This window comes from Oncorhynchus keta, chromosome 32 (assembly GCF_023373465.1).
Source record: "Oncorhynchus keta strain PuntledgeMale-10-30-2019 chromosome 32, Oket_V2, whole genome shotgun sequence".
Classification (NCBI taxonomy): Eukaryota; Metazoa; Chordata; class Actinopteri; order Salmoniformes; family Salmonidae; genus Oncorhynchus; species Oncorhynchus keta.
Window position 1 is genome coordinate 20993269 of NC_068452.1, and position 24176 is coordinate 21017444.

At 50.7% G+C, this 24176-nt stretch overlaps 1 protein-coding gene across 2 annotated transcripts in view; it reads right to left on the minus strand.

Annotated features, from left to right (window-relative positions):
• LOC118376278 (zinc finger protein 385C) overlaps positions 1-24176 on the minus strand; it is a 215372-nt gene that overhangs the window by 68110 nt on the left and 123086 nt on the right. The window contains exon 1 of one of the 2 annotated variants that reach the window (XM_035762979.2): positions 299-849. The exons of the other annotated variant lie outside the window; for it this stretch is intronic. Within the exon in view, the coding sequence (XP_035618872.1) occupies positions 299-308 (10 nt within the window). The 5' untranslated portion in view covers positions 309-849. Of the gene's footprint in view, positions 1-298; positions 850-24176 lie in introns of those variants that run through there. 2 annotated transcript variants of the gene reach the window in all.

Genomic DNA, 24176 nt, shown 5'->3' on the forward strand with positions numbered 1-24176 from the left:
ACTGCACATTAATCTGCGTCTGAATGTGACTGTCCCTCATTCATATTTGAGAATTCAACTGCGCACTGGTCTTTCCGCTAGTGCGTACAACTTACAAAGCTATATTTCTATAAAACGTTGTCATATTTTATATAAAATTCACATATGTTTAAAAGGGCTAAACCGACAGTGCTTGAGTCATGTGTTCTAGGCGCCCGACCGTGTGCTACACGTCTCCAGAAATGAAAGAATGGACAGCGGACCCTCGAAACCACATCAGCGCGGTTTCTGAATACAAGGTAAAAAGCTCCAGACTTACCGATCAGCATCGTGCGTCCAGGACCGAATAGACGTCGCTCCAGCTCGGTGTTTCACAGCGCGTAAATATTACGCGGTATCCCCAGAAAATAAGTGCATGCAACGACGCACAAGTATCATATGCTCCGCTCCGGGAGTTTAAACAAACACAACTAAAAGAAGCGACTGCTATATATTCTGTCCTATTTCCAAGTCTCTGTCGCTCTCTCTTTGAAATCCTTTTCTTCCTCGGGGTCAAATCCCAACAGATCCCAACTACTGCAACTCAGAAGAATAATACACATGCTCCTCAATTAAACCCCATATTGATCTGCTGCTCTGTGTGGCCCGAAGGAGGCGAGGGAAGGGGAATGGAGAGATGAGGTGTTGCTCCCCCCCCCCCCTCCTCCTCTCTCTCTCGCTCGCTCTCTATTTCTTGCTCAGCTGGACGACGTTAAACCTGAGCGGACAGCGCAGATGGGAAAATAAGATGGTGTTATTTTAACAGTCCTCATAACGCATATTGTCTCTTAGATAACGGTTCCGTGATAACGGCTACAAGAGTAATGTCACTCTCCCAGATGGAGGGAGGAGCCAGGTCAAGGTGATAATTGATATGCATCAATCACACAATTACAGCCACACCAGACAGCCCATTGAGTGGCTAAACGGTGAAAAATACAGTAAGGGAGCACTATTTGGAATAGGTTGACTACTCCACCCCTGTAGTCCAACACTTCATGGATACCTGGGTTGAACCCTGACCCTTAAATTGATGGACAAAGATGGAGAGATAGAGAGAGGAGGAGAGAGGAAGAGAAGGAGAGAGAGAGCACGAGCATGAGAGTGAGAAAGAGAGAGATGGACACACACACACGTACACACACACACGCACACACACACACACACACACGTACACACACACACACACACACACACACACACACACACACACACACACACACACACACACACACACACACACACACACACACACACACACACACACACACACACACACACACACACACACACGGATAAGTGAGGATAGTGAGGAGTGATTCTGCTGCCAGCCAGCCAGCAGCAGCTAGTATAAAACTAGACTGACTGACTGTACAAAGAGAGAGAGGCAGCAGAGGACTTTTAAAGCTATTAAAGATACGCTTTGAGGGAAACTGGCTGCTCTGTATGTGTGTGTGTGTGTGTGTGTGTGTGTGTGTGTGTGTGTGTGTGTGTGTGTGTGTGTGTGTGTGTGTGTGTGTGTGTGTGTGTGTGTGTGTGTGTGTGTGTAAGGGGGGTATTTCTGTGAGGTTTTAGAAGGAGTGACTGATATGCAATGTGTATGTGTGTGTAACGGCGTTCGTTCGTCGAAAGAGAGTCGGACCGAAATGCAGCGTGGTGGTTACTCATGTCTTTAATGAAACAAATGACGATACATGCAATAACTTAATAAATACAAAATACAGCCTGTCTGGTGAACAACTACACAGAGACAGGAACAATCACCCACGAAATACACAGCGAAACCCCGGCTACCTAAATATGGTTCCCAATCAAAGACAACAAGAATCACCTGACTCTGATTGAGAACCGCCTCAGGCAGCCAAGCCTAAACTAGACACACCCCTAATCAACCACAATTCCAATGCCTACAGTACGACAACACAATAAACCCATGTCACACCCTGGCCTGAACAAATATATAACGAAAACACAAAATACAATGACCAAGGCGTGACAGAACCCCCCCCCCCTCCCCATAAGGTGCGGACTCCCGGACGCACCTCACAACCATAGGGAGGGTCCGGGTGGGTGTCTGTCCATGGTAGCGGTTCCGGCTCGGGACGTGGACCCCACTCCATTAATGTCATAGTTCCTCCCCCTCGCGTCCTGGGATAATCCACCCTCGCCGCCGACCATGGCCTAATAATCCTCACCCAGAACCCCACTGGACTGAGGGGCAGCTCGGGACTGAGGCAGCTCAGGACTGAGGGGAAGCTTGGGACTGAGGGGCAGCTCGGGACTGAGGGGCAGCCCAGTACTGAGAGGAAGCCCAGTACTGAGAGGAAGCCTAGTACTGAGATGGAGCTCAGGCAGGTAGTAGGCTCCGGTAGATCCTGGCTGGCTGGCGGATCTGGAAGATTCTGGTTGACTGGCAGATCTGGAAGAGACTGGTTGACTGGCAGATCTGGAAGAGACTGGTTGACTGGCAGATCTGGAAGAATCTGGTTGACTGGCAGATCTAGAAGGTCATGGCTGACTGGCGGATCTAGCTGCTCTATGCAGACTGACAGCTCTGGCTGCTCCATGCAGACTAGCAGCTCTGGCTGTTCCATGCAGATTGACAGCTCAGGCTGCTCCATGCAGACTGACAGCCCAGGCTGCTCCATGCAGACTGACAGCTCTGGCTGCTCCATGCAGACTGACAGCTCTGGCTGCTCCATGCAGACTGACAGCTCCTTGCAGACTGACAGCTCCTTGCAGACTGACAGCTCCTTGCAAACTGGCAACTCCTTGCAGACTGGCAGCTCCTTGCAGACTGGCAGCTCTGGCTGCTTCATGCAGACTGACAGATCTGGCTGCTTCATGCAGACTGACAGCTCCTTGCAGACTGACAGCTCCTTGCAGACTGGCAGCTCCTTGCAGACTGACAGCTCTGGCTGCTTCATGCAGACTGACATCTCTGGCTGCTTCATGCAGACTGACAGGTCTGGCTGCTTCATGCAGACTGACAGCTCTGGCTGCTTCATACAGACTGACAGCTCTGGCTGCTTCATGCAGACTGACAGCTCTGGCTGCTTCATGCAGACTGGCAGTTCAGGCTGCTCCGAACAGGCAGGAGGCTCCGGCAGCGCTGTAGAGGAGGAAGGCTCTGATAGCGCTGAACAGGCGGGAGGCTCCGGCAGCGCAGGAGAGGCGAGGCGCACTGTAGGCCTGATGTGTGGTGCTGGCACTGGTGGTACTGGGCCGAGGACACGCACAGGAAGCCTGGTGCGGGGAGCTGCTACCGGAGGACTGGTGTGTGGAGGTGGCTCTGGATAGACCGGACCGTGCAGGCGCACTGGAGCTCTTGAGCACCGAGCCTGCCCAATCTTACCTGGCTCGATGCCCACTCTAGCCCGGCCAATACGAAGGGCTGGTATGAACCGCACCGGGCTATGCACCCGCACTGGAAACACAGTGGACTCCATAGCGCAACACGGTGCCTGCCCGGTCTCTCTAGCCCCCCGGTAAGCACAGGGAGTTTGCGCAGGTCTCCTACCTGGCATAGCCATACTCCCTGTAAGCCCCCCCCCAATACATTTTTTGGGCTGACTCTCAGGCTTCCATCCGCGTCACCGTGCTGCCTCCTCATACCAGCGCCTCTCCGCTTTTGCCGCCTCCAGTTCTTCCTTGGGACGGCGATATTCTCCAGGCTGAGCCCAGGGTCCTTTTCCGTCTAATATCTCCTCCCAAGTCCAGAAGTCCTTTGATCGCTGCTCCTCACGATTAACAGGGAGAGTTGGCTCAGGTCTGACTCCTGACTTCACCACTCTCCCTCTGAGCCCCCCCCCCAATACATTTTTGGGGCTGCTTTTCGGGCTTCCTTGCCAACCGTGTTCCCTCGTATCGTCGGCTCCTATCTCCTGCTGCCTCTGCTCTCCTAAGTGCCTCCACCTGTTCCCATGGGAGGCGATCTCTTCCGGCCAGTATCTCCTCCCAAGTGTAACAACCTTTGCCATCCAACACGTCTTCCCATGTCCATTCTCCGAATAATTCATCCTCCTCTCGCTGCTCCTGCTGTCGTTGCCTGTTACCACGCCACTCGGTCCGTGTGGGGTGGGTGATTCTGTAACGGCGTTCGTTCGTCGAAAGAGAGTCGGACCGAAAGGCAGCGTGGTTGTTACTCATGTCTTTAATGAAACAAATGACGATACATGAAATAACTTAATAAATACAAAAACAACAAACGGAACGTGAAAACCTAATACAGCCTGTCTGGTGAACAACTACACAGAGACAGGAACAATCACCCACGAAATACACAGCGAAACCCCGGCTACCTAAATACGGTTCCCTATCAGAGACAACAAGAATCACCTGACTCTGATTGAGAACCGCCTCAGGCAGCCAAGCCTAAACTAGACACACCCCTAATCAACCACAATCCCAATGCCTACAAAAACCCCAGTACGACAACACAATAAACCCATGTCACACCCTGGCCAGAAAAAATATATAACGAAAACACAAAATACAATGACCAAGGCGTGACAGTGTGCTTGTATAAAAAAGAGCATGCCAGTGTGTGTGTGTAATATGTGTATGTGTATGTCATTGCAGCAGTGTGTGTGTAATGTGTGTATGTGTATGTCATTGCAGCAGTGTGTGTGTAATGTGTGTATGTGTATGTCATTGCAGCAGTGTGTGTGTAATATGTGTATGTGTATGTCATTGCAGCAGTGTGTGTGTAATATGTGTATGTGTATGTCATTGCAGCAGTGTGTGTGTAATGTGTGTATGTGTATGTCATTGCAGCAGTGTGTGTGTAATGTGTGTATGTGTATGTCATTGCAGCAGTGTGTGTGTAATATGTGTATGTGTATGTCATTGCAGCAGTGTGTGTGTAATATGTGTATGTGTATGTCATTGCAGCAGTGTGTGTGTAATATGTGTATGTGTATGTCATTGCAGCAGTGTGTGTGTAATGTGTGTATGTGTATGTCATTGCAGCAGTGTGTGTGTAATATGTGTATGTGTATGTCATTGCAGCAGTGTGTGTGTAATATGTGTATGTGTATGTCATTGCAGCAGTGTGTGTGTAATGTGTGTATGTGTATGTCATTGCAGCAGTGTGTGTGGAATGTGTGTATGTCACTGCAGCTGTGAGTGTGTAATGTGTGTATGTGTATGTCATTGCAGCAGTGTGTGTGTAATGTGTGTATGTGTATGTCATTGCAGCAGTGTGTGTGGAATGTGTGTATGTCACTGCAGCTGTGAGTGTGCCTGATCTGAGTGACAGTTGCTCATATTCATCCGTCACTTCTCTCTCTCCTTTGTGTCTTTCATCTTTTGCCTTAGCGCAATGTTGTGGAGCCTGCCAGCGCTGAGTGTGTGTGTCTCTCTGTGTGTTCAACTGTACATGGACTGAGTTTGTGTGTTTGTGTGTGACAGAGTGAGCTAGAAACCATGTGTCTGTGTGTTTGTGCGGTGTGAGTGTGTTTAAACTTCATGTGTGTGTGTGTGTGTGTGTGTGTGTGTGTGTGTGTGTGTGTGTTCCTCTAAAGGCAGGAGAGGAGAGCAGGCTGAAGAGCCTTGGTGTAGTGCTAAGCTCTACTGGAGCCTGGCCAAAGCACATCTCCCAGAGTGCTATCAGGAACTTAATTACACCATTAAATCGCTCCCTCGCTTTCCCTCTACCCCTTCCTCCATCTCTCCCTCTCTCTGCTCATCTCCCTCCTTCCATCTTTCCTCGTTCTGCTCTCTCTCTCCCCCAATCGGTGTGTCTCCATCTAATCTCTGACTTCCCTCTCTCTACCTCTATCTTGTTGCTCTCCCCCCACTTTTTTCTCCCTCCTTCTCTCTGTACCCTTGTGGTGGTGTGAGACGGGCAGGCAGACTGGCGCTGAGTTGAAGATGTTATTGGTGTGAACTGAGAGAGGGTGATGGAGAAGTGTGCTAGGAGCAGATAGACTATACAGGATACACACAGAACATCAGAAGCCACAGGAGGAGTTTGGAATCAAGTGAATTTCCTCCACAGACTCTGGTGCTAGAGAAGAGTCTCCTCCGTCCCTCAGCTGTCCAGCAGAGGTTCCAGGGACGAGCACGGCTAGCCAAGGTGTCCTTGAGTGTAGTGTATAAACCACAGTAGCCATGGACCCCCAGTTCTCATGGCAGACTGTGGGTATGAAGGGCAGCTGTACCAGCCGACTAGCCCTGCCAACCACAAGCCAACCATTGTGCCAACCATATAGCCCACACAGGCATGAGAGAGCCAGGGCTAATGAGAGAGGCTAGCTCTCTGCTTTAGATTCCGAAGCCATGACACAGCCCAATGCCCTTCAGCATGATATAGAGAGCATTATGAAATGAACTGCTAGTGGGATCAGTGTCTTCTTCGCAGAGGACTGCTGTTCAGTCAGAATGTGAGTCAAGGCATATCGACTACTCTACACAAGCAGCCAGAAACAGGCGTCAGATTGTGTAAGACCAACCACTAGACGCGACAACATCCACAACAAGCCTCACCCGGGACAGAGTCGAGTTAGTCTAACCCAGGCACAATGAAACTCCACGGGGCATTATGGTTCTCTGTGACGCCTAGAGAGGTCACCATGGTGGAGTTGTGTTTGGGCTCCTCTTGACTATGATGAGCAAATGAGTATAGTAGTGATGGTAATGGTGTTGATAATAAATCAGCTATGTGGGTGTAGCGCGGAGCCCGGCGGAGCGCGGCAGAGCCGGGCGGAGCCAGGTATCTATGGTGATGAGGATTGGGCCCTGGAGAGAGGAGAAGGTCAAGCTGTCACATTCCACTCCAGTGAAATGACATCCTCTGTAGCCCTCCACTCCGCTGCTGGGCCGCTGATAACTGGCTGGCCTCAGAGTGTGTGTGCGTGAGTGATTGTGTATGTAGGGTAGAGCAGCACACACGGGACCAGCGACGAGGAGGAGGACGGTGCAGGCGGGCATTAATTAACATGCAGGATCTGTATGGTGGCATGCTGTCAGAGACAGGGTGGTGTAGTGGGCAGAAGTGGCGGGGGTGGCGGAAGAGGTGGGCACAGTGGGACTGTGCGACAGGGAGGGCAGGAGACACGAGGCGGGAGGGGGAAGATGTCTGGAATACTGAGAAATGTGTCACCTGGGAGATTGAGCTCTGCCATGCAATTGAGATAGATAGTAATTCTCTATGACATTTGAACAAGCTCTTACATGACGAACGAATGGAGTCCTTTTAGCCTAATACAACTAGCAATCAGAGAGAAGAATGCAAGCACACTGTTGCATTTGGATGAAGACATAGTCAAACAGACTTCTAAAGGGTGAAATCCATTTATATCCATTAGCTGCATATGCACAGCTATACACATCAACAAACTGCACCAAACTGCTACAAACACACATACTGTTAACTGGCAAACACAAACACAGTCTGTTGAGTGAGTCTTTATGTGGAGTTCCTCTTCTGCCTCTCTCCAGCATGCAGACAGCAGTGATCAATACATGTCTAGGTGTGACTGTCTTTTAATGTTGCCCTTTACTGTCCAATCAGTCCCAGGCAGGGGGGGGGGGGGATCACACTGCTGGTTCGATTGGTGTGTGTGTTCTAAACTGCCACAAACGGTGACTTCTCTGGACTGATGGGTGTGTTGTGTGTTTCTCGTATTTTGGGTACCCGTATTGTTGTGCATCACAAACCCTATTCTACTACAGTATGTGCTGGATTTGTTTTCATTGGGAATACCATTGGACATAACCCAGTGGATATGAAATGTACTGCACATCATCACACTATAGAAGCATAGAACCTACATGATGCTCAGTTTACTCGAAACTATACAGTAAAGTTTTATTCTCACTTTTGACAACTGATAGGAGATGACTGACAGGCGGAACAACACCAATATGATTCATTAAAGCTGCCTCCTTCTCCCCCTCTTCTTCCTCCTCTCTTCCAAGAGACTAGCGTCAATTATGGGCAGGTCTGCCAGCTCTGCCAACCTGCAGTGGAGTGTTCCCGCCCAGGTGATGACTGACAGCCAATGGAGATGAAAACAGCATGACGAGAAGCGGCTAGCGCTCTCCTCTTTTTTTTCCCTCCCTCGCCATCTCTCTCTCTCTTTCTCTCTATCCATCTCTCTCTCTCTCTCTCTCTATCTGTCTCGCTCTCTCTCTGTCAAACAAACAAATGAATAGGAGAGTACAGAACACCCTCAGAGCGGAACGGACTGACTGGTGTGACTGATGGACGGACAGAGAGAGGGAGGGTCCGGGAGCGAGGGAGATTGCTCTCTAGGGCAGGCTGACAGAGGGGAGAAGGGAGGTGCTGGCAAGGGAGCTGGAGTTTGCAAGTGGCTTAAGGGTTGGTAGGATGCCGATGGAAGTGTCTAAAAAGGTGTTTTGGAGGTGACCAGAGGGTTACATTGTGAACCTGAGGCCCCCGTGGAGCTGTGCTACGCATGTCAAAGGGTTCAAATGGGAAGAAGAGGAGGCATATCTCAGAGGAGAAATCTCCTGCACCCGAGCCCTATGATTACCAGTGTGTTGGAGGCACCAGGTGCCCAGTGGCACAACAACAGCATCTGCTATCAGATTACTGTTCCTTAGGCCCACTGAGTATCATTGTAATTACTGTATGGGAATAGCAATGATTGTGGCTTTGGAACAAATACCACCAGTAAAACGAATACAACTAGTACAGCTGCTACTAAGAATGGCAACAATGATAGAAGAGCATACTAGTCAGTTGTGACTCCCAGTGGAAACAACAGTAAAGCCCCTGAGACTGGAGCAGAGTAGCAGGCCAGGAGGCCAGTTCAGATGAGTCTCAGTCAAGAAGAGTCAGAGGAAGAGAGGAAGCTGTCATCACAGTATGACAGAGGGAGAGGAAGAGAGGGAGGATAGGGAGGGGTGGGGAGGGAGGGGGCGATGCTGTACTCTGACACCTGTACCGGACACCCTACAGGGGAGGAGACTCCTCAGAGGTACTGTTTAGCATGTATTTCACACTCAGTCACACACACAGAAAGACAGACACAGGGCGAAGAGAGAGAGAGAGGGAGAGAGATGGATTCTCCAACATAAATAAAACATCTGTGTGCATGTTTCATCCCTGGAGCTGGGTTCAACCAGATTAGGAGGAGGGGGAGGGATGAGGAAGAAGAGGAGGAAGATACAGATCTAGGATCTTAATTGGATCATTCTTTTGTTGTTGATCATTTCCCTGCACGGCAGGAAATGCAAACTTGTAGTGTATTCAAGGTTTAAAAAGGCTTCTTACGTTTGTAATTTCCACTTTAAAATGTAAGACGGGATTTGACCAAACAAAAAAACATAAACATATCAACCCCTACAAAAACTGTCCACGAATCATATAATCCGTTAATAATTCAAATGTCCTGTTGCTGCAGGATTATTTTCCTGTTGTGGCAAACTGGCTCAAATTAAGATCCAACATACAGTAGGGTGAAGGGGAGTGCCACAGATCAGACACGTGAGGTATTCAACAGACTACTCTTCCTCTCTCATGAGGATGACATGGATAAGCAGGAGAGACAGAGGGAGGATCTCTACCAATATTACCATACACAGTACCATCCTGCCTGCCTGCCTGCCTGCCTGCCTGCCTGCCTGCCTGCCTGCCTGCCTGCCTGCCTGCCTGCCTGCCTGCCTGCCTGCCGCCTGCCTGCCTGCCTGCCTGCCTGCCTGCCCGCCTGCCTGGTAGAGGAATTAATTATACAAACTGCACCCAGACTTCTGTTACTAATAGGACTTCATTGTGGCTTGCATATGTTTAATATTATGGCAAGATACCAATCAATACTGTCTCTGTGCAGTGGACTGCTTTCACTATATTGAACTGTGGTTTAGCAGATGAATCGTGCAGAGTTGGTCCAGCAGGAATGGTGAAGAGCTTGAAGATATGGTTCTTGGTATTCTATAGCAAGGCATGCACATACTAGCTAAATGCACATTATGTAGCCAAGCAATGATCTTCAAGTCCTCAGTCACTCTCATTAAAACGTAAAAATAAACACAACTATTTTCATTGGTTCCCGTCCTTAGATCTGTTAAGTTAATTTATGCCTCAAATAGAAGCGCAACCATTAAAGTGCGTTGTGTTTGGGAGTAGAGTTGTGTTCTCGTTACTGTAAAACTAATGGGGGGATCCTGTGGAAAGGAAGAGAGGGAAATAGCAGTGTTATAGCAGTGTATGTGTCTACAGAGCGCACGCACGCACGCACGCACACACACACACACACACACACACACACACACACACACACACACACACACACACACACACACACACACACACACACACACACACACACACACACACACACACACACATTTTCTATAGGTGGAAAAACATATCAAAGTAAAAACAGATTTATATCAACAGGCCAAAGTGTTCCTGCGTGACACCACATCTGGGTTCAAATACTTTTCAAAATAATTTCAAATACTTTATCTGGGATTGATTGAGCTACCCTCGCTTAATGGACCGATATAATGGTCTGAAAACTGTAAACCAAGCCCATCTGCACTCCAGGCAGGCTAGAGCAAATGCTATAAGTATTTGAAAAATGTCAAATAGTATTTGAACCGGGGTCTGCATGACACTAATGGAGCCATGTGTCTGAACAGGGAAAGAAAGGGGGGTGACAGATGAAAGATGGGGGAAAAATGAGAAAAAGCAGTAAACGGAGAAGATGGTAAGGGAGAAAGTGTATCAACTATTGTGTAGAAGAGAAAGAGACTGAGGGAAAGAGAGTGAGGGATATCGAAAGTGAAAGGAGAGAGGGGCAGAGTATGCCAGAAAGTATGCATTGAGGATGGAGCCAGTGGAAACATTGGAGTTTCACTCTAGGTCTGGAAATGTGACAGTCTCTGACACACCTGAAGGTAAGCCTGGAAAATCTGTCAAACGTGAGAGAGGGTGAGGTCAGCCCTGGAAAAAGCCACCACACACACACCTACCTCCTCCCACAGAAGCCCTGTAACAGACATCACCACAAACATTTGACCCCTAACCTCTGACCAGCAGCTCTGAAGGAGGGCCGTCAGCAGGAGATGCAGCCTACGGTATTTGGAATCTGTCTCTAGAGTAGTCTGGAGACTTGAGCTCGCTCTCTCTCTCTCTCTGTGTGTGTGTGTGTGTGTGTGTGTGTGTGTGTGTGTGTGTGTGTGTGTGTGTGTGTGTGTGTGTGTGTGTGTGTGTGTGTGTGTGTGTGTGTGTGTGTGTGTGTGTGTGTGTGTGTGTGTGTGTGTGTGTGTGGCTCTGTTAAGAGTGGTAGTAGTGTGGAACAGAAGAACAATGGCACGGCTACAGGGATCTGGTGCCAGACATGCTGGTATACATTTCACTGCCACTCAACCAGAGCAAATATATCAGTAGCTGTGGCGTGTGTTTCATTCTCTCTGTCTCTATGTCTTGCCAGTGAGTGTGTGTGTGTGTCATTGCCGTGCCAGGCAAGGCCATGGTTTCCGCCTCTGTAATCGTGAGGGCACACCGCCTCACTGGCTCCCTTCTCCTCCCTCCCTCTCTCTCCCCCTCTGACCACAGAGGGTCACATGGGTGCTTTGGGCGGCTTCACAGCGCATCATTTCCTGTGGCTGGCTGTCGGCGGTGATCAAGGCGGCGTGGACACCTAATGCTGACGAGCTGAGACAGCTCCCTCCCCTCTGACTGGGGGGCAATCTGCCTGGCCAAACAGACACACACACACACAAACACAAACACTCACACACACACACACACACACACACACACACACACACACACACACACACACACACACACACACACACACACACACACACACACACACACACATACATAGCAACAGTGTGAGCACCAATGCATAAACAACCCGTGTGTGTGTGCATGCATGCTTGTGTGTGTCTGTATGTGTTTGTGCATGCATGCTTGTGTGTGTGTGTGTGTGTGTGTGTGTGTGTGTGTGTGTGTGTGTGTGTGTGTGTGTGTGTGTGTGTGTGTGTTTGTGCATGCATGCTTGTGTGTGTCTGTATGTGTGTGTGCATGCATGCTTGTGTGTGTGTGTATGTGTGTGTGCATGCATGCTTGTGTGTGTGTGTTTGTGCATGCATGCTAGTGTGTGTCTGTATGTGTGTGTGTGCATGCATGCTTGTGTGTGTCTGTATGTGTTTGTGCATGCATGCTTGTGTGAGTCTGTGTGTGAGTCTGTGTGTGTGTGTGTGTGTGTGTGTGTGTGTGTGTGTGTGTGTGTGTGTGTGTGTGTGTGTGTGTGTGTGTGTGTGTGTGTGTGTGTGTGTGTGTGTGTGTGTGTGTGTGTGTGTGTGTGTGTGTATGTGTGTGCATATGAGTAATATCTTTGAATAACGATGCTTTTATAAAAAGCACGACTGTGTTTTAGCAAGTGAAAGAAAGTGTTTTCCGCCAAAAATGCATTTGTAATGCATGTTCTGTATTGCCTGGAATCATTGGTGGGGCTTATGCAGTCTGTGCGTCTATCTGTCTGTAGACTACAGCGTACTCTGTCTGTCTGCATAATCTTCCTCTCTATCTATCCGTCCGTCTGTCTCTATCTCTGTCTGTCTGTATGTTCCTGTGTGTCTGTAGTAGGAGGTTGTTGGTATTCTATAGCAAGGCGTGCACATACTAACTAAATATACATTAAGTAGCCAAGTAATGACCTTCAAATAGTCCTCAGTCACTCTCATTATAGGTCACACTGTGTGACTACGTCTCACTTCATCACTCCCTGTAGGCTCTGGTGGTAAGGAGATGAGGAAACAGAGAGAGGAACAGAGATAGCGAGAGAGATATAGAGAAGGAGAGAGAGATATGGAGAGGGAGAAGGACAGAGAGAGATATGGAGAAGGAGAAGGAGAGAGAGATATAGAGAAGGAGAGAGAGATATAGTGAGGGAGAAGGAGAGAGAAATATGGAGAAGGAGAGAGAGATATAGAGAGGGAGAAGGAGAGAGAGATATGGAGAAGGAGAGAGAGATATAGAGAGGGAGAAGGAGAGAGAGATATGGAGAAGGAGAGAGAGATATAGAGAGGGAGAAGGAGAGAGAGATATGGAGAAGGAGAGAGAGATCGAGAGAGGAAGAAGGAGAGAGAGATATGGAGAAGGAGAGAGAGATATAGAGAGGGAGAAGGAGAGAGAGATATAGAGAGGGAGAATGAGAGAGAGATATAGAGAGGGAGAAGGAGAGAGAGATATGGAGAAGGATGGAGAGATATAGAGAGGGAGAGAGAGATATAGAGAAGGAGAAAGAGATATAGAGAGGGAGAAGGAGAGAGAGATATGGAGAAGGAGAGAGAGAGATAGAGAGGGAGAAGGAGAGAGAGATATGGAGAAGGAGAGAGAGATATAGAGAGGGAGAAGGAGAGAGAGATATAGAGAGGGAGAAGGAGAGAGAGATATGGAGAAGGAGAGAGAGACATAAAGAGGGAGAAGGAGAGAGAGATATGGAGAAGGAGAGAGAGATCGAGAGAGGAAGAAGGAGAGAGAGATAAGGAGAAGGAGAGAGAGATATAGAGAGGGAGAAGGAGAGAGAGATATAGAGAGGGAGAATGAGAGAGAGATATAGAGAGGGAGAAGGAGAGAGAGATATGGAGAAGGATGGAGAGATATAGAGAGGGAGAGAGAGATATAGAGAAGGAGAAAGAGATATAGAGAGGGAGAAGGAGAGAGAGATATGGAGAAGGAGAGAGAGAGATAGAGAGGGAGAAGGAGAGGGAGATATGGAGAAGGAGAGAGAGATATAGAGAGGGAGAAGGAGAGAGAGATATAGAGAGGGAGAAGGAGAGAGAGATATGGAGAAGGAGGGAGAGATATAGAGAGGGAGAGAGAGATATAGAGAAGGAGAGAGATATAGAGAGGGAGAAGGAGAGAGAGAGATAGAGAGGGAGAAGGAGAGAGAGATATAGAGAGGGAGAAGGAGAGAGAGATATAGAGAGGGAGAAGGAGAGAGAGATATGGAGAAGGAGGGAGAGATCTAGAGAGGAAGAAGGAGCGAGAGATGTGGAGAAGGAGAGAGAGATATAGAGAGGGAGAAGGAGAGAGAGATATGGAGAAGGAGGGAGAGATCTAGAGAGGAAGAAGGAGAGAGAGATATGGAGAAGGAGGGAGAGATCTAGAGAGGAAGAAGGAGCGAGAGATGTGGAGAAGGAGAGAGAGATATAGAGAGGGAGAAGGAGAGAGAGATATGGAGAAGGAGGGAGAGATCTAGAGAGGAAGAAGGAGAGAGAGATATGGATAAGGAGAGAGAGATATAGAGAGGGAGAAGGAGAGAGAGATATGGAGAAGGAGAAGGAGAGAGCTATGGAGAAGGAGAGAGAGATATAGAGAGGGAGAAGGAGAGAGAGATATGGAGAAGAGAGAGAGATCTAGAGATGGAGAAGGAGAGAGAGATCTAGAGAGGGAGAAGGATAGAGAGATATGGAGAAGGAGAAGAAGAGAGATATGGAGAAGGAGATATAGATATAGAGAGGGAGAAGGAGAGAGAGATATGGAGAAGGAGAGAGAGATATAGAGAGGGAGAAGGAGAGAGAGATATGGAGAATGAGAAGGAGAGAGAGATATAGAGAAAAAGCGAGAGATATGGAGAAGGAGGAGGGAGAGATATGGAGGAGAAGGAGAGAGAGATATAGAGAGAAAAGGAGAGAGATATGGAGAATGAGAATGAGAAAGAGATATAGAGAAAAGCAGACAGATATGGAGAAGGAGAAGGAGGGAGAGATATGGAGAATGAGAAGGAGAGAGAGATATGGAGAAGGAGAAGAAGAGAGATATAGAGAGGGAGAAGAAGAGAGAGATCTAGAGAGAGAAGGAGAGAGAGAGATAGAGAGGGAGAAGAAGAGAGAGATCTAGAGAGAGAGAAGGAGAGAGAGAAGGAGAGAGAGAGAGATCTTGAGAAGGAGAGAGAGATAGAGAGGTAGGAGGAGAGAGAGATATAGAGAGGGAGAAGGAGAGAGAGATATGGAGAGGGAGAAGGAGAAGGAGAGAGATATAGAGAGGGAGAAGAAGAGAGAGATCTAGAGAGAGATCTAGAGAGAGAGAAGGAGAGAGAGATATAGAGAGGGAGAAGGAGAGAGAGATATGGAGAGGGAGAAGGAGAGAGAGCTGAATGGGACAGAGAGAGGGACAGAAAGAGTGGAATTTTGCTGCAGTTATATAGCCTGTAGCCTGGGCACAGCCTGTCACATCTTACACCTGTATACCATCTGTGTGTGTGTGTGTGTGTGTGTGTGTGTGTGTGTGTGTGTGTGTGTGTGTGTGTGTGTGTGTGTGTGTGTGTGTGTGTGTGTGTGTGTGTGTGTGTGTGTGTGTGTGTGTGTGTGTGTGTGTGTGTGTGCGTGCGTGCGTGCGTGCGTGCGTGCGTGCGTGCGTGCGTGCGTGCGTGCGTGCGTGCGTGTGCGCGCGCGTGTGTGTGTGTGTGCGTGCGTGCGTGCGTGTGCGCGTGTGCGCGTGTGTGTGTGTGTGTGTCAGTGCGTGGAGACCTGGACTAACCTAGACTGTAGGCCTGATTCTGAGCAGAGAGACAGATGTGGTCATATCATAAAACGTCTGCTAAAAGGAGACGGCCAGCTTCAGGACGAGGAGGAGGAGGAGAGAGACGAAGATAGGGAATAAAACACATTGGCAGGGAAAGGATAATGGTGGGAAGAGAGATGGTGAAATTTGACAGAAGAAGGACAAGACCCAGGAGAGGGAATGTCAGACAGACAGGTTGGGTCAAATGGAGGGGATGGATTGACAGACAGACAATCAATGTGATTGAGAGAACATAGACAATAAGAGGAAGATTGATGAGGGAGAGAAAGAGAGACAGACTTCGTACGGAGGGAGGGAAACAGCATATTTTTGTTCAAGTTACCAAACTGTGCATGCTTGAATGCTTTACTCTGGCCTCTCAACACTCTCTTCCCCTTGACTGGAGAAATCTGGGGCTCTAGAATGGCAAGCACCCTTGATCAGCGAAAGAACACGCTTCCTCTCCTGTTAAATCAAACGAAATCAGGTCAAATGGCACACGGGTGTGCTTCTCTCTCTGTGTATCTGTGTATCTGTGTATTTGTGTGTCTGTAGTATACATCTCTCTCTCTGTGTATCTGTGTGTTTGTGTGTCTGTACTATACATCTCTCTCTCTGTGTATCTGTGTGTTTGTGCGTCTGTACTATACATCTCTCTCTCTGTGTATCTGTGTGTTTGTAGTATACATCTCTCTCTCTGTGTATCTGTGTGTTTGTGTGTCTGTACTATACATCTCTCTCTCTGTGTATCTGTGTGTTTGTGTGTCTGTACTATACATCTCTCTCTCTGTGTATCTGTGTGTTTGTGTGTCTGTACTATACATCTCTCTCTCTGTGTATCTGTGTGTTTGTGTGTCTGTACTATACATCTCTCTCTGTGTGTATCTTTGTGTTTGTAGCATACATCTCTCTCTCGGTGTATCTGTGTGTTTGTGTGTCTGTACTATACATCTCTCTCTGTGTATCTGTGTGTTTGTGTGTCTGTACTATACATCTCTCTCTCTGTGTATCTTTGTGTTTGTGTGTTTGTAGCATACATCTCTCTCTCTGTGTATCTGTGTGTTTGTGTGTCTGTACTATACATCTCTCTCTCGGTGTATCTGTGTGTTTGTGTGTCTGTACTATACATCTCTCTCTGTGTATCTGTGTGTTTGTGTGTCTGTACTATACATCTCTCTCTCTGTGTATCTGTGTGTTTGTGTGTTTGTAGCATACATCTCTCTCTCGGTGTTATGTTTTGAAGGCTTGTATATGTGTCTTCTCAGTGTGTGTGTGTGTGTATGGGGTTTTATGTGTGTGTGTACAGTATATGTCTTTATGTGTGTGCACAGCGTGTTTGTGTGTGTTTATGTGTATGTGTACCCTACAGTATAAGTGTGTGTTGAGGAAGCACCCCCCAACCCACCCACCCAGTCAGGCCTGGCTGGGATTGGGAGGATGGGGGGTGGAGAAGAGATGAATCACTAGAAGCTCCACTTCTATCCTCCAGCTAGTTCCTCAGCGTACTGTACCCAGTCACTTCTGCTACATGTTTTGCTCGTCCAATCACAGCGCCGCTGCACTGCATGAGGACAGACAGGCACACTGTCAGCCATTTTAACAGCTTAGAACCGACAGCCCTGGTGATGGGGAGAGAAATAGGAAATAGGAAAGGAGATTTTTCCTTGGAACTAACTGGAATGACTTCACGGGGATGTACATGTCAGATCAGCAGAAAGACGGAGTGATTGAGGAGGAAGGGAGGGGGGGAGAGGGAGTGAATGAGGAGGAAGGGAGGGGGGGCGAGGGAGTGAATGAGGAGGAAGGGAGGGGGAGAGGGAGTGAATGAGGAGGAAGGGAGGGGGGAGAGGGAGTGAATGAGGAGGAAGGGAGGGGGAGAGGGAGGAATGAGGAGGAAGGGAGGGGGAGAGGGAGTGAATGAGGAGGAAGGGGGAGAGGGAGTGAATGAGGAGGAAGGGAGGGGGGAGAGGGAGTGAATGAGGAGGAAGGGAGGGGGAGAGGGAGGAATGAGGAGGAAGGGAGGGGGGAGAGGGAGGAATGAGGAGGAAGGGAGGGGGGAGAGGGAGGAATGAGGGGGAAGGGAGGGGGAGAGGGAGGAATGAGGAGGAAGGGAGGGGGATGAACGAGGAGGAAGGGAGGGGGGAGAGGGAGGAATGAGGAGGAAGGGAGGGGGGAGAGGGAGGAATGAGGAGGAAGGGAGAGGGGGGGGGTGAATGAGGAGGAAGGGAGGGGGAGAGGGAGGAATGAGGAGGAAGGGAGGGGGAGAGGGAGTGAATGAGGAGGAAGGGAGGGGGAGAGGGAGGAATGAGGAGGAAGGGAGGGGGAGAGGGAGGAATGAGGAGGAAGGGAGGGGGGAGAGGGAGTGAATGAGGAGGAAGGGAGGGGGGAGAGGGAGGAATGAGGAGGAAGGGAGGGGGAGAGGGAGGAATGAGGAGGAACGGAGGGGGGAGAGGGAGTGAATGAGGAGGAAGGGAGAGGGGGGGGAGGGAGGAATGAGGAGGAAGGGAGGGGGGAGAGGGAGGAATGAGGAGGAAGGGAGGGGGATGAACGAGGAGGAAGGGAGGGGGGGAGGGGAGGAATGAGGAGGAAGGGAGGGGGGATGAATGAGGAGGAAGGGAGGGGGAGAGGGAGTGAATGAGGAGGAAGGGAGGGGGAGAGGGAGTGAATGAGGAGGAAGGGAGGGGGGGAGGGAGTGAATGAGGAGGAAGGGGAGGGGGATGAACGAGGAGGAAGGGAGGGGGGAGAGGGAGGAATGAGGAGGAAGGGAGGGGGGGAGAGGGAGGAATGAGGAGGAAGGGAGAGGGGGGTGAATGAGGAGGAAGGGAGGGGGAGAGGGAGTGAATGAGGAGGAAGGGAGGGGGAGAGGGAGGAATGAGGAGGAAGGGAGGGGGAGAGGGAGGAATGAGGAGGAAGGGAGGGGGAGGGAGTGAATGAGGAGGAAGGGAGGGGGAGAGGGAGTGAATGAGGAGGAAGGGAGGGGGGGGGGAGGAATGAGGAGGAAGGGAGGGGGGAGAGGGAGTGAATGAGGAGGAAGGGAGGGGGAGAGGGAGTGAATGAGGAGGAAGGGAGGGGGAGAGGGAGTGAATGAGGAGGAAGGGAGGGGGAGAGGGGAGTGAATGAGGAGGAAGGGAGGGGGGAGAGGGAGTGAATGAGGAGGAAGGGAGGGGGAGAGGGAGGAATGAGGAGGAAGGGAGGGGGAGAGGGAGGAATGAGGAGGAAGGGAGGGGGGAGAGGGAGTGAATGAGGAGGAAGGGGGGTGAATGAGGAGGAAGGGAGGGGGAGAGGGAGTGAATGAGGAGGAAGGGAGGGGGAGAGGGAGTGAATGAGGAGGAAGGAAGGGGGAGAGGGAGTGAATGAGGAGGAAGGGAGGGGGGATGAATTAGGAGGAAGGGAGGGGGGAGAGGGAGGAATGAGGAGGAAGGGAGGGGGGAGAGGGAGTGAATGAGGAGGAAGGGGGGTGAATGAGGAGGAAGGGAGGGGGAGAGGGAGTGAATGAAGAGGAAGGGAGGGGGAGAGGGAGTGAATGAGGAGTAAGGGAGGGGGAGAGGGAGTGAATGAAGAGGAAGGGAGGGGGAGAGGGAGTGAATGAGGAGGAAGGGAGGGGGAGAGGGAGTGAATGAGGAGGAAGGGGGGTGAATGAGGAGGAAGGGAGGGGGAGAGGGAGGAATGAGGAGGAAGGGAGGGGGGAGGGAGTGAATGAGGAGGAAGGGGGGAGAGGGAGGAATGAAGAGGAAGGGAGGGGGAGAGGGAGTGAATGAGGAGTAAGGGAGGGGGAGAGGGAGTGAATGAAGAGGAAGGGGGGAGAGGGAGTGAATGAGGAGGAAGGGAGGGGGAGAGGGAGTGAATGAAGAGGAAGGGAGGCGGGGGAGAGGGAGTGAATGAGGAGGAAAGGGGGGTGAATGAGGAGGAAGGGAGGAATGAGGAGGAAGGGGGGAGGAATGAGGAGGAAGGGAGGGGGGAGTGAATGAGGAGGAAGGGAGGGGGATGAATGAGGAGGAAGGGAGGGGGGAGGAATGAGGAGGAAGGGAGGGGGAGTGAATGAGGAGGAAGGGAGGGGGAGGGAGGAATGAGGAGGAAGGGAGGGGGAGAGGGAGTGAATGAGGAGGAAGGAAGGGGGAGAGGGAGGAATGAGGAGGAAGGGAGGGGGAGAGGGAGTGAATGAGGAGGAAGGGAGGGGGAGAGGGAGTGAATGAGGAGGAAGGGAGGGGGGAGAGGGAGGAATGAGGAGGAAGGGAGGGGGAGAGGGAGTGAATGAGGAGGAAGGGAGGGGGGAGAGGGAGGAATGAGGAGGAAGGGGGGTGAATGAGGAGGAAGGGAGGGGGAGAGGGAGTGAATGAGGAGGAAGGGAGGGGTGGAGAGGGAGTGAATGAGGAGGAGGAAGGAAGGGGAGAGGGAGTGAATGAGGAGGAAGGGAGGGGGATGAATTAGGAGGAAGGGAGGGGGGGAGAGGGAGTGAATGAGGAGGAAGGGAGGGGGGGAGAGGGAGTGAATGAGGAGGAAGGGGGGTGAATGAGGAGGAAGGGAGGGGGAGAGGGAGTGAATGAAGAGGAAGGGAGGGGGAGAGGGAGGAATGAGGAGTAAGGGAGGGGGAGAGGGAGGAATGAAGAGGAAGGGAGGGGGGAGAGGGAGTGAATGAGGAGGAAGGGAGGGGGGAGAGGGAGTGAATGAGGAGGAAGGGGGGTGAATGAGGAGGAAGGGAGGGGGAGAGGGAGTGAATGAGGAGGAAGGGAGGGGGGAGGGAGTGAATGAGGAGGAAGGGGGGAGAGGGAGGAATGAAGAGGAAGGGAGGGGGAGAGGGAGGAATGAGGAGTAAGGGAGGGGGAGAGGGAGTGAATGAAGAGGAAGGGAGGGGGAGAGGGAGTGAATGAGGAGGAAGGGAGGGGGAGAGGGAGTGAATGAAGAGGAAGGGAGGCGGGGGAGAGGGAGTGAATGAGGAGGAAAGGGGGGTGAATGAGGAGGAAGGGAGTGAATGAGGAGGAAGGGGGGAGTGAATGAGGAGGAAGGGAGGGGGGAGGAATGAGGAGGAAGGGAGGGGGATGAATGAGGAGGAAGGGAGGGGGGAGGAATGAGGAGGAAGGGAGGGGGAGTGAATGAGGAGGAAGGGAGGGGGGAGGGAGGAATGAGGAGGAAGGGAGGGGGAGGAATGAGGAGGAAGGGAGGGGGAGTGAATGAGGAGGAAGGGAGGGGGCAAGAGGGAGTGAATGAGGAGGAAGGGAGGGGGGAAGAGGGAATGAATGAGGAGGAAGAGATGGGGGGAGGGGGAATGAATGAGGAGGAAGGGAGGGGGGAAGAGGGAGCGTTTTTGAAGTGTCATGACTACCAAGAAGACAATAACTGTCATTTTAACAGCTAGTGGACCTTCCAGTGGTTGTGGTTATGTACGGAGAGCTTGGGGAGAGAATAGGGCGATCTCCCATGTCTCCCTCATGACTCTGTTCAATGTACTGTTCTCCCCAGCTCCCCACTAATATACTTTACCAACTGTGGTCTGACTGCTGTGTGTTAAATGTATGATGCAGTGATTGATTGAGAGTCGTTTTCCTAACGTCTAGCCTCGTATTATCAACACATATCACACACACACAGTGGAGCCAAGCTGATCCGAGGGTCGGGAGCTGGGGGAATGTCACAGGAGCATGGCTGCTTCTGAAGGCCTTTTTCCTTGGGAAGTCTGAGGGGAAACAGGATCTAGGGGGAAGTGGGTGAGGCTTGGGAACGTTTTGCCATGCTCCTGAGAGATTCCCGCCGGGCGGATGGATCGGGAACATACAAGAGCTGCTTAACCCCATACCCCACCTAGCCAAGGTGATTATGGATGTGTGAGTGTGTGTGTGTGTGTGTGTGTGTGTGAGAGACACATACCTCCCTCTGTCATATGTGAAAGTAAGGAACCAAGATGGAGGACAAATACATAATATTAATGACAAGACCTTGATCTGAATACTGAATACAAGTTCCATAATGACAGAACGAAGAAGGAAGGGGACACAGAGAAGCAGGACAGTCAAGATGTGCACTGTCGATATCAACTGATCGCCTCCCTCTCGCACTGTGGCTGGTGCTCTGATAGGGTATGGGCTACACACACACACACACACACACACACACACACACACACACACACACACACACACACACACACACACACACACACACACACACACACACACACACACACACACACACACACACACACACACACACACACACACACACACACACACACACACACACACACACACACACCATCCAAATCCAACCAAACTCCAGCAAGCCTATGGGGGGCTGGTCTAAGCCCTATATCAGGCCCAACAGATGCTGTTGACAGAACAATAAGCAGACCAATATGGCTGGCAGATCATGAGGAGCAGGACTCACCAGATCACAGCAGAGCAGACACACAGAGAGAGACAGATCACTGTCTGGACACCACTCTGGATATCCATACTGGGTCTACTAGCCACCACTCTGGTAATCCATACTGGGTCTACTAGCCACCACTCTGGTCATCAGTACTAGGTCTACTAGGCACCACTCTGGACATCCATACTGGGTCTACTAGCCACCACTCTGGTCATCAGTACTAGGTCTACTAGCCACCACTCTGGTCATCAGTACTAGGTCTACTAGGCACCACTCTGGACATCCATACTGGGTCTACTAGGCACCACTCTGGACATCCATACTGGGTCTACTAGCCACCACTCTGGTCATCAGTACTAGGTCTACTAGGCACCACTCTGGTCATCAGTACTAGGTCTACTAGGCACCACTCTGGTCATCAGTACTAGGTCTACTAGGCACCACTCTGGACATCCATACTGGGTCTACTAGCCACCACTCTGGTCATCAGTACTAGGTCTACTAGGCACCACTCTGGTCATCCATACTGGGTCTACTAGCCACCACTCTGGTCATCAGTACTAGGTCTACTAGGCACCACTCTGGACATCCATACTGGGTCTACTAGGCACCACTCTGGACATCCATACTGGGTCTACTAGCCACCACTCTGGTCATCAGTACTAGGTCTACTAGCCACCACTCTGGTCATCCATGCTGGGTCTACTAGCCACCACTCTGGTCATCCATACTGGGTCTACTAGCCACCACTCTGGACATCCATACTGGGTCTACTAGCCACCACTCTGGTCATCCATACTGGGTCTTCTAGCCACCACTCTGGTCATCCATACTGGGTCTACTAGCCACCACTCTGGTCATCCATACTGGGTCTTCTAGCCACCACTCTGGTCATCCATACTGGGTCTACTAGCCACCACTCTGGTCATCCATACTGGGTCTTCTAGCCACCACTCTGGTCATCCATACTGGGTCTACCAGCCACCACTCTGGTCATCCATACTGGGTCTACTAGCCACCACTCTGGTCATCCATACGGGGTCTACTAGCCACCACTCTGGTCATCCATACTGGGTCTTCTAGCCACCACTCTGGTCATCCATACTGGGTCTACTAGCCACCACTCTGGACATCCATACTGGGTCTACTAGCCACCACTCTGGTCATCCATACTGGGTCTTCTAGCCACCACTCTGGTCATCCATACTGGGTCTACTAGCCACCACTCTGGTCATCCATACTGGGTCTTCTAGCCACCACTCTGGTCATCCATACTGGGTCTACTAGCCACCACTCTGGTCATCCATACTGGGTCTTCTAGCCACCACTCTGGTCATCCATACTGGGTCTACTAGCCACCACTCTGGTCATCAGTACTAGGTCTACTAGCCACCACTCTGGTCATCCATACTGGGTCTACTAGCCACCACTCTGGACATCCATACTGGGTCTACTAGCCACCACTCTGGTCATCCATACTGGGTCTTCTAGCCACCACTCTGGTCATCCATGCTGGGTCTACTAGCCACCACTCTGGATATCCATACTGGGTCTACTAGCCACCACTCTGGTCATCCATACTGGGTCTACTAGCCACCACTCTGGTCATCCATACTGGGTCTACTAGCCACCACTCTGGTCATCCATGCTGGGTCTACTAGCCACCACTCTGGTCATCCATACTGGGTCTACTAGCCACCACTCTGGTCATCCATACTGGTTCTTCTAGCCACCACTCTGGTCATCCATACTGGGTCTACTAGCCACCACTCTGGTCATCCATGCTGGGTCTACTAGCCACCACTCTGGATATCCATACTGAGTCTACTAGCCACCACTCTGGTCATCCATACTGGGTCTACTAGCCACCACTCTGGTCATCCATGCTGGGTCTACTAGCCACCACTCTGGATATCCATACTGGGTCTACTAGCCACCACTCTGGTCATCAGTACTGGGTCTACTAGCCACCACTCTGGACATCCATACTGGGTCTACTAGCCACCACTCTGGACATCCATACTGGGTCTACTAGCCACCACTCTGGTCATCCATACTGGGTCTACTAGCCACCACTCTGGTCAGCCATACTGCGTCTTCTAGCCACCACTCTGGTCATCCATACTGGGTCTTCTAGCCACCACTCTGGTCATCCATACTGGGTCTACTAGCCACCACTCTGGTCATCCATGCTGGGTCTACTAGCCACCACTCTGGATATCCATACTGGGTCTACTAGCCACCACTCTGGTCATCCATACTGGGTCTACTAGCCACTACTCTGGTCATCCATGCTGGG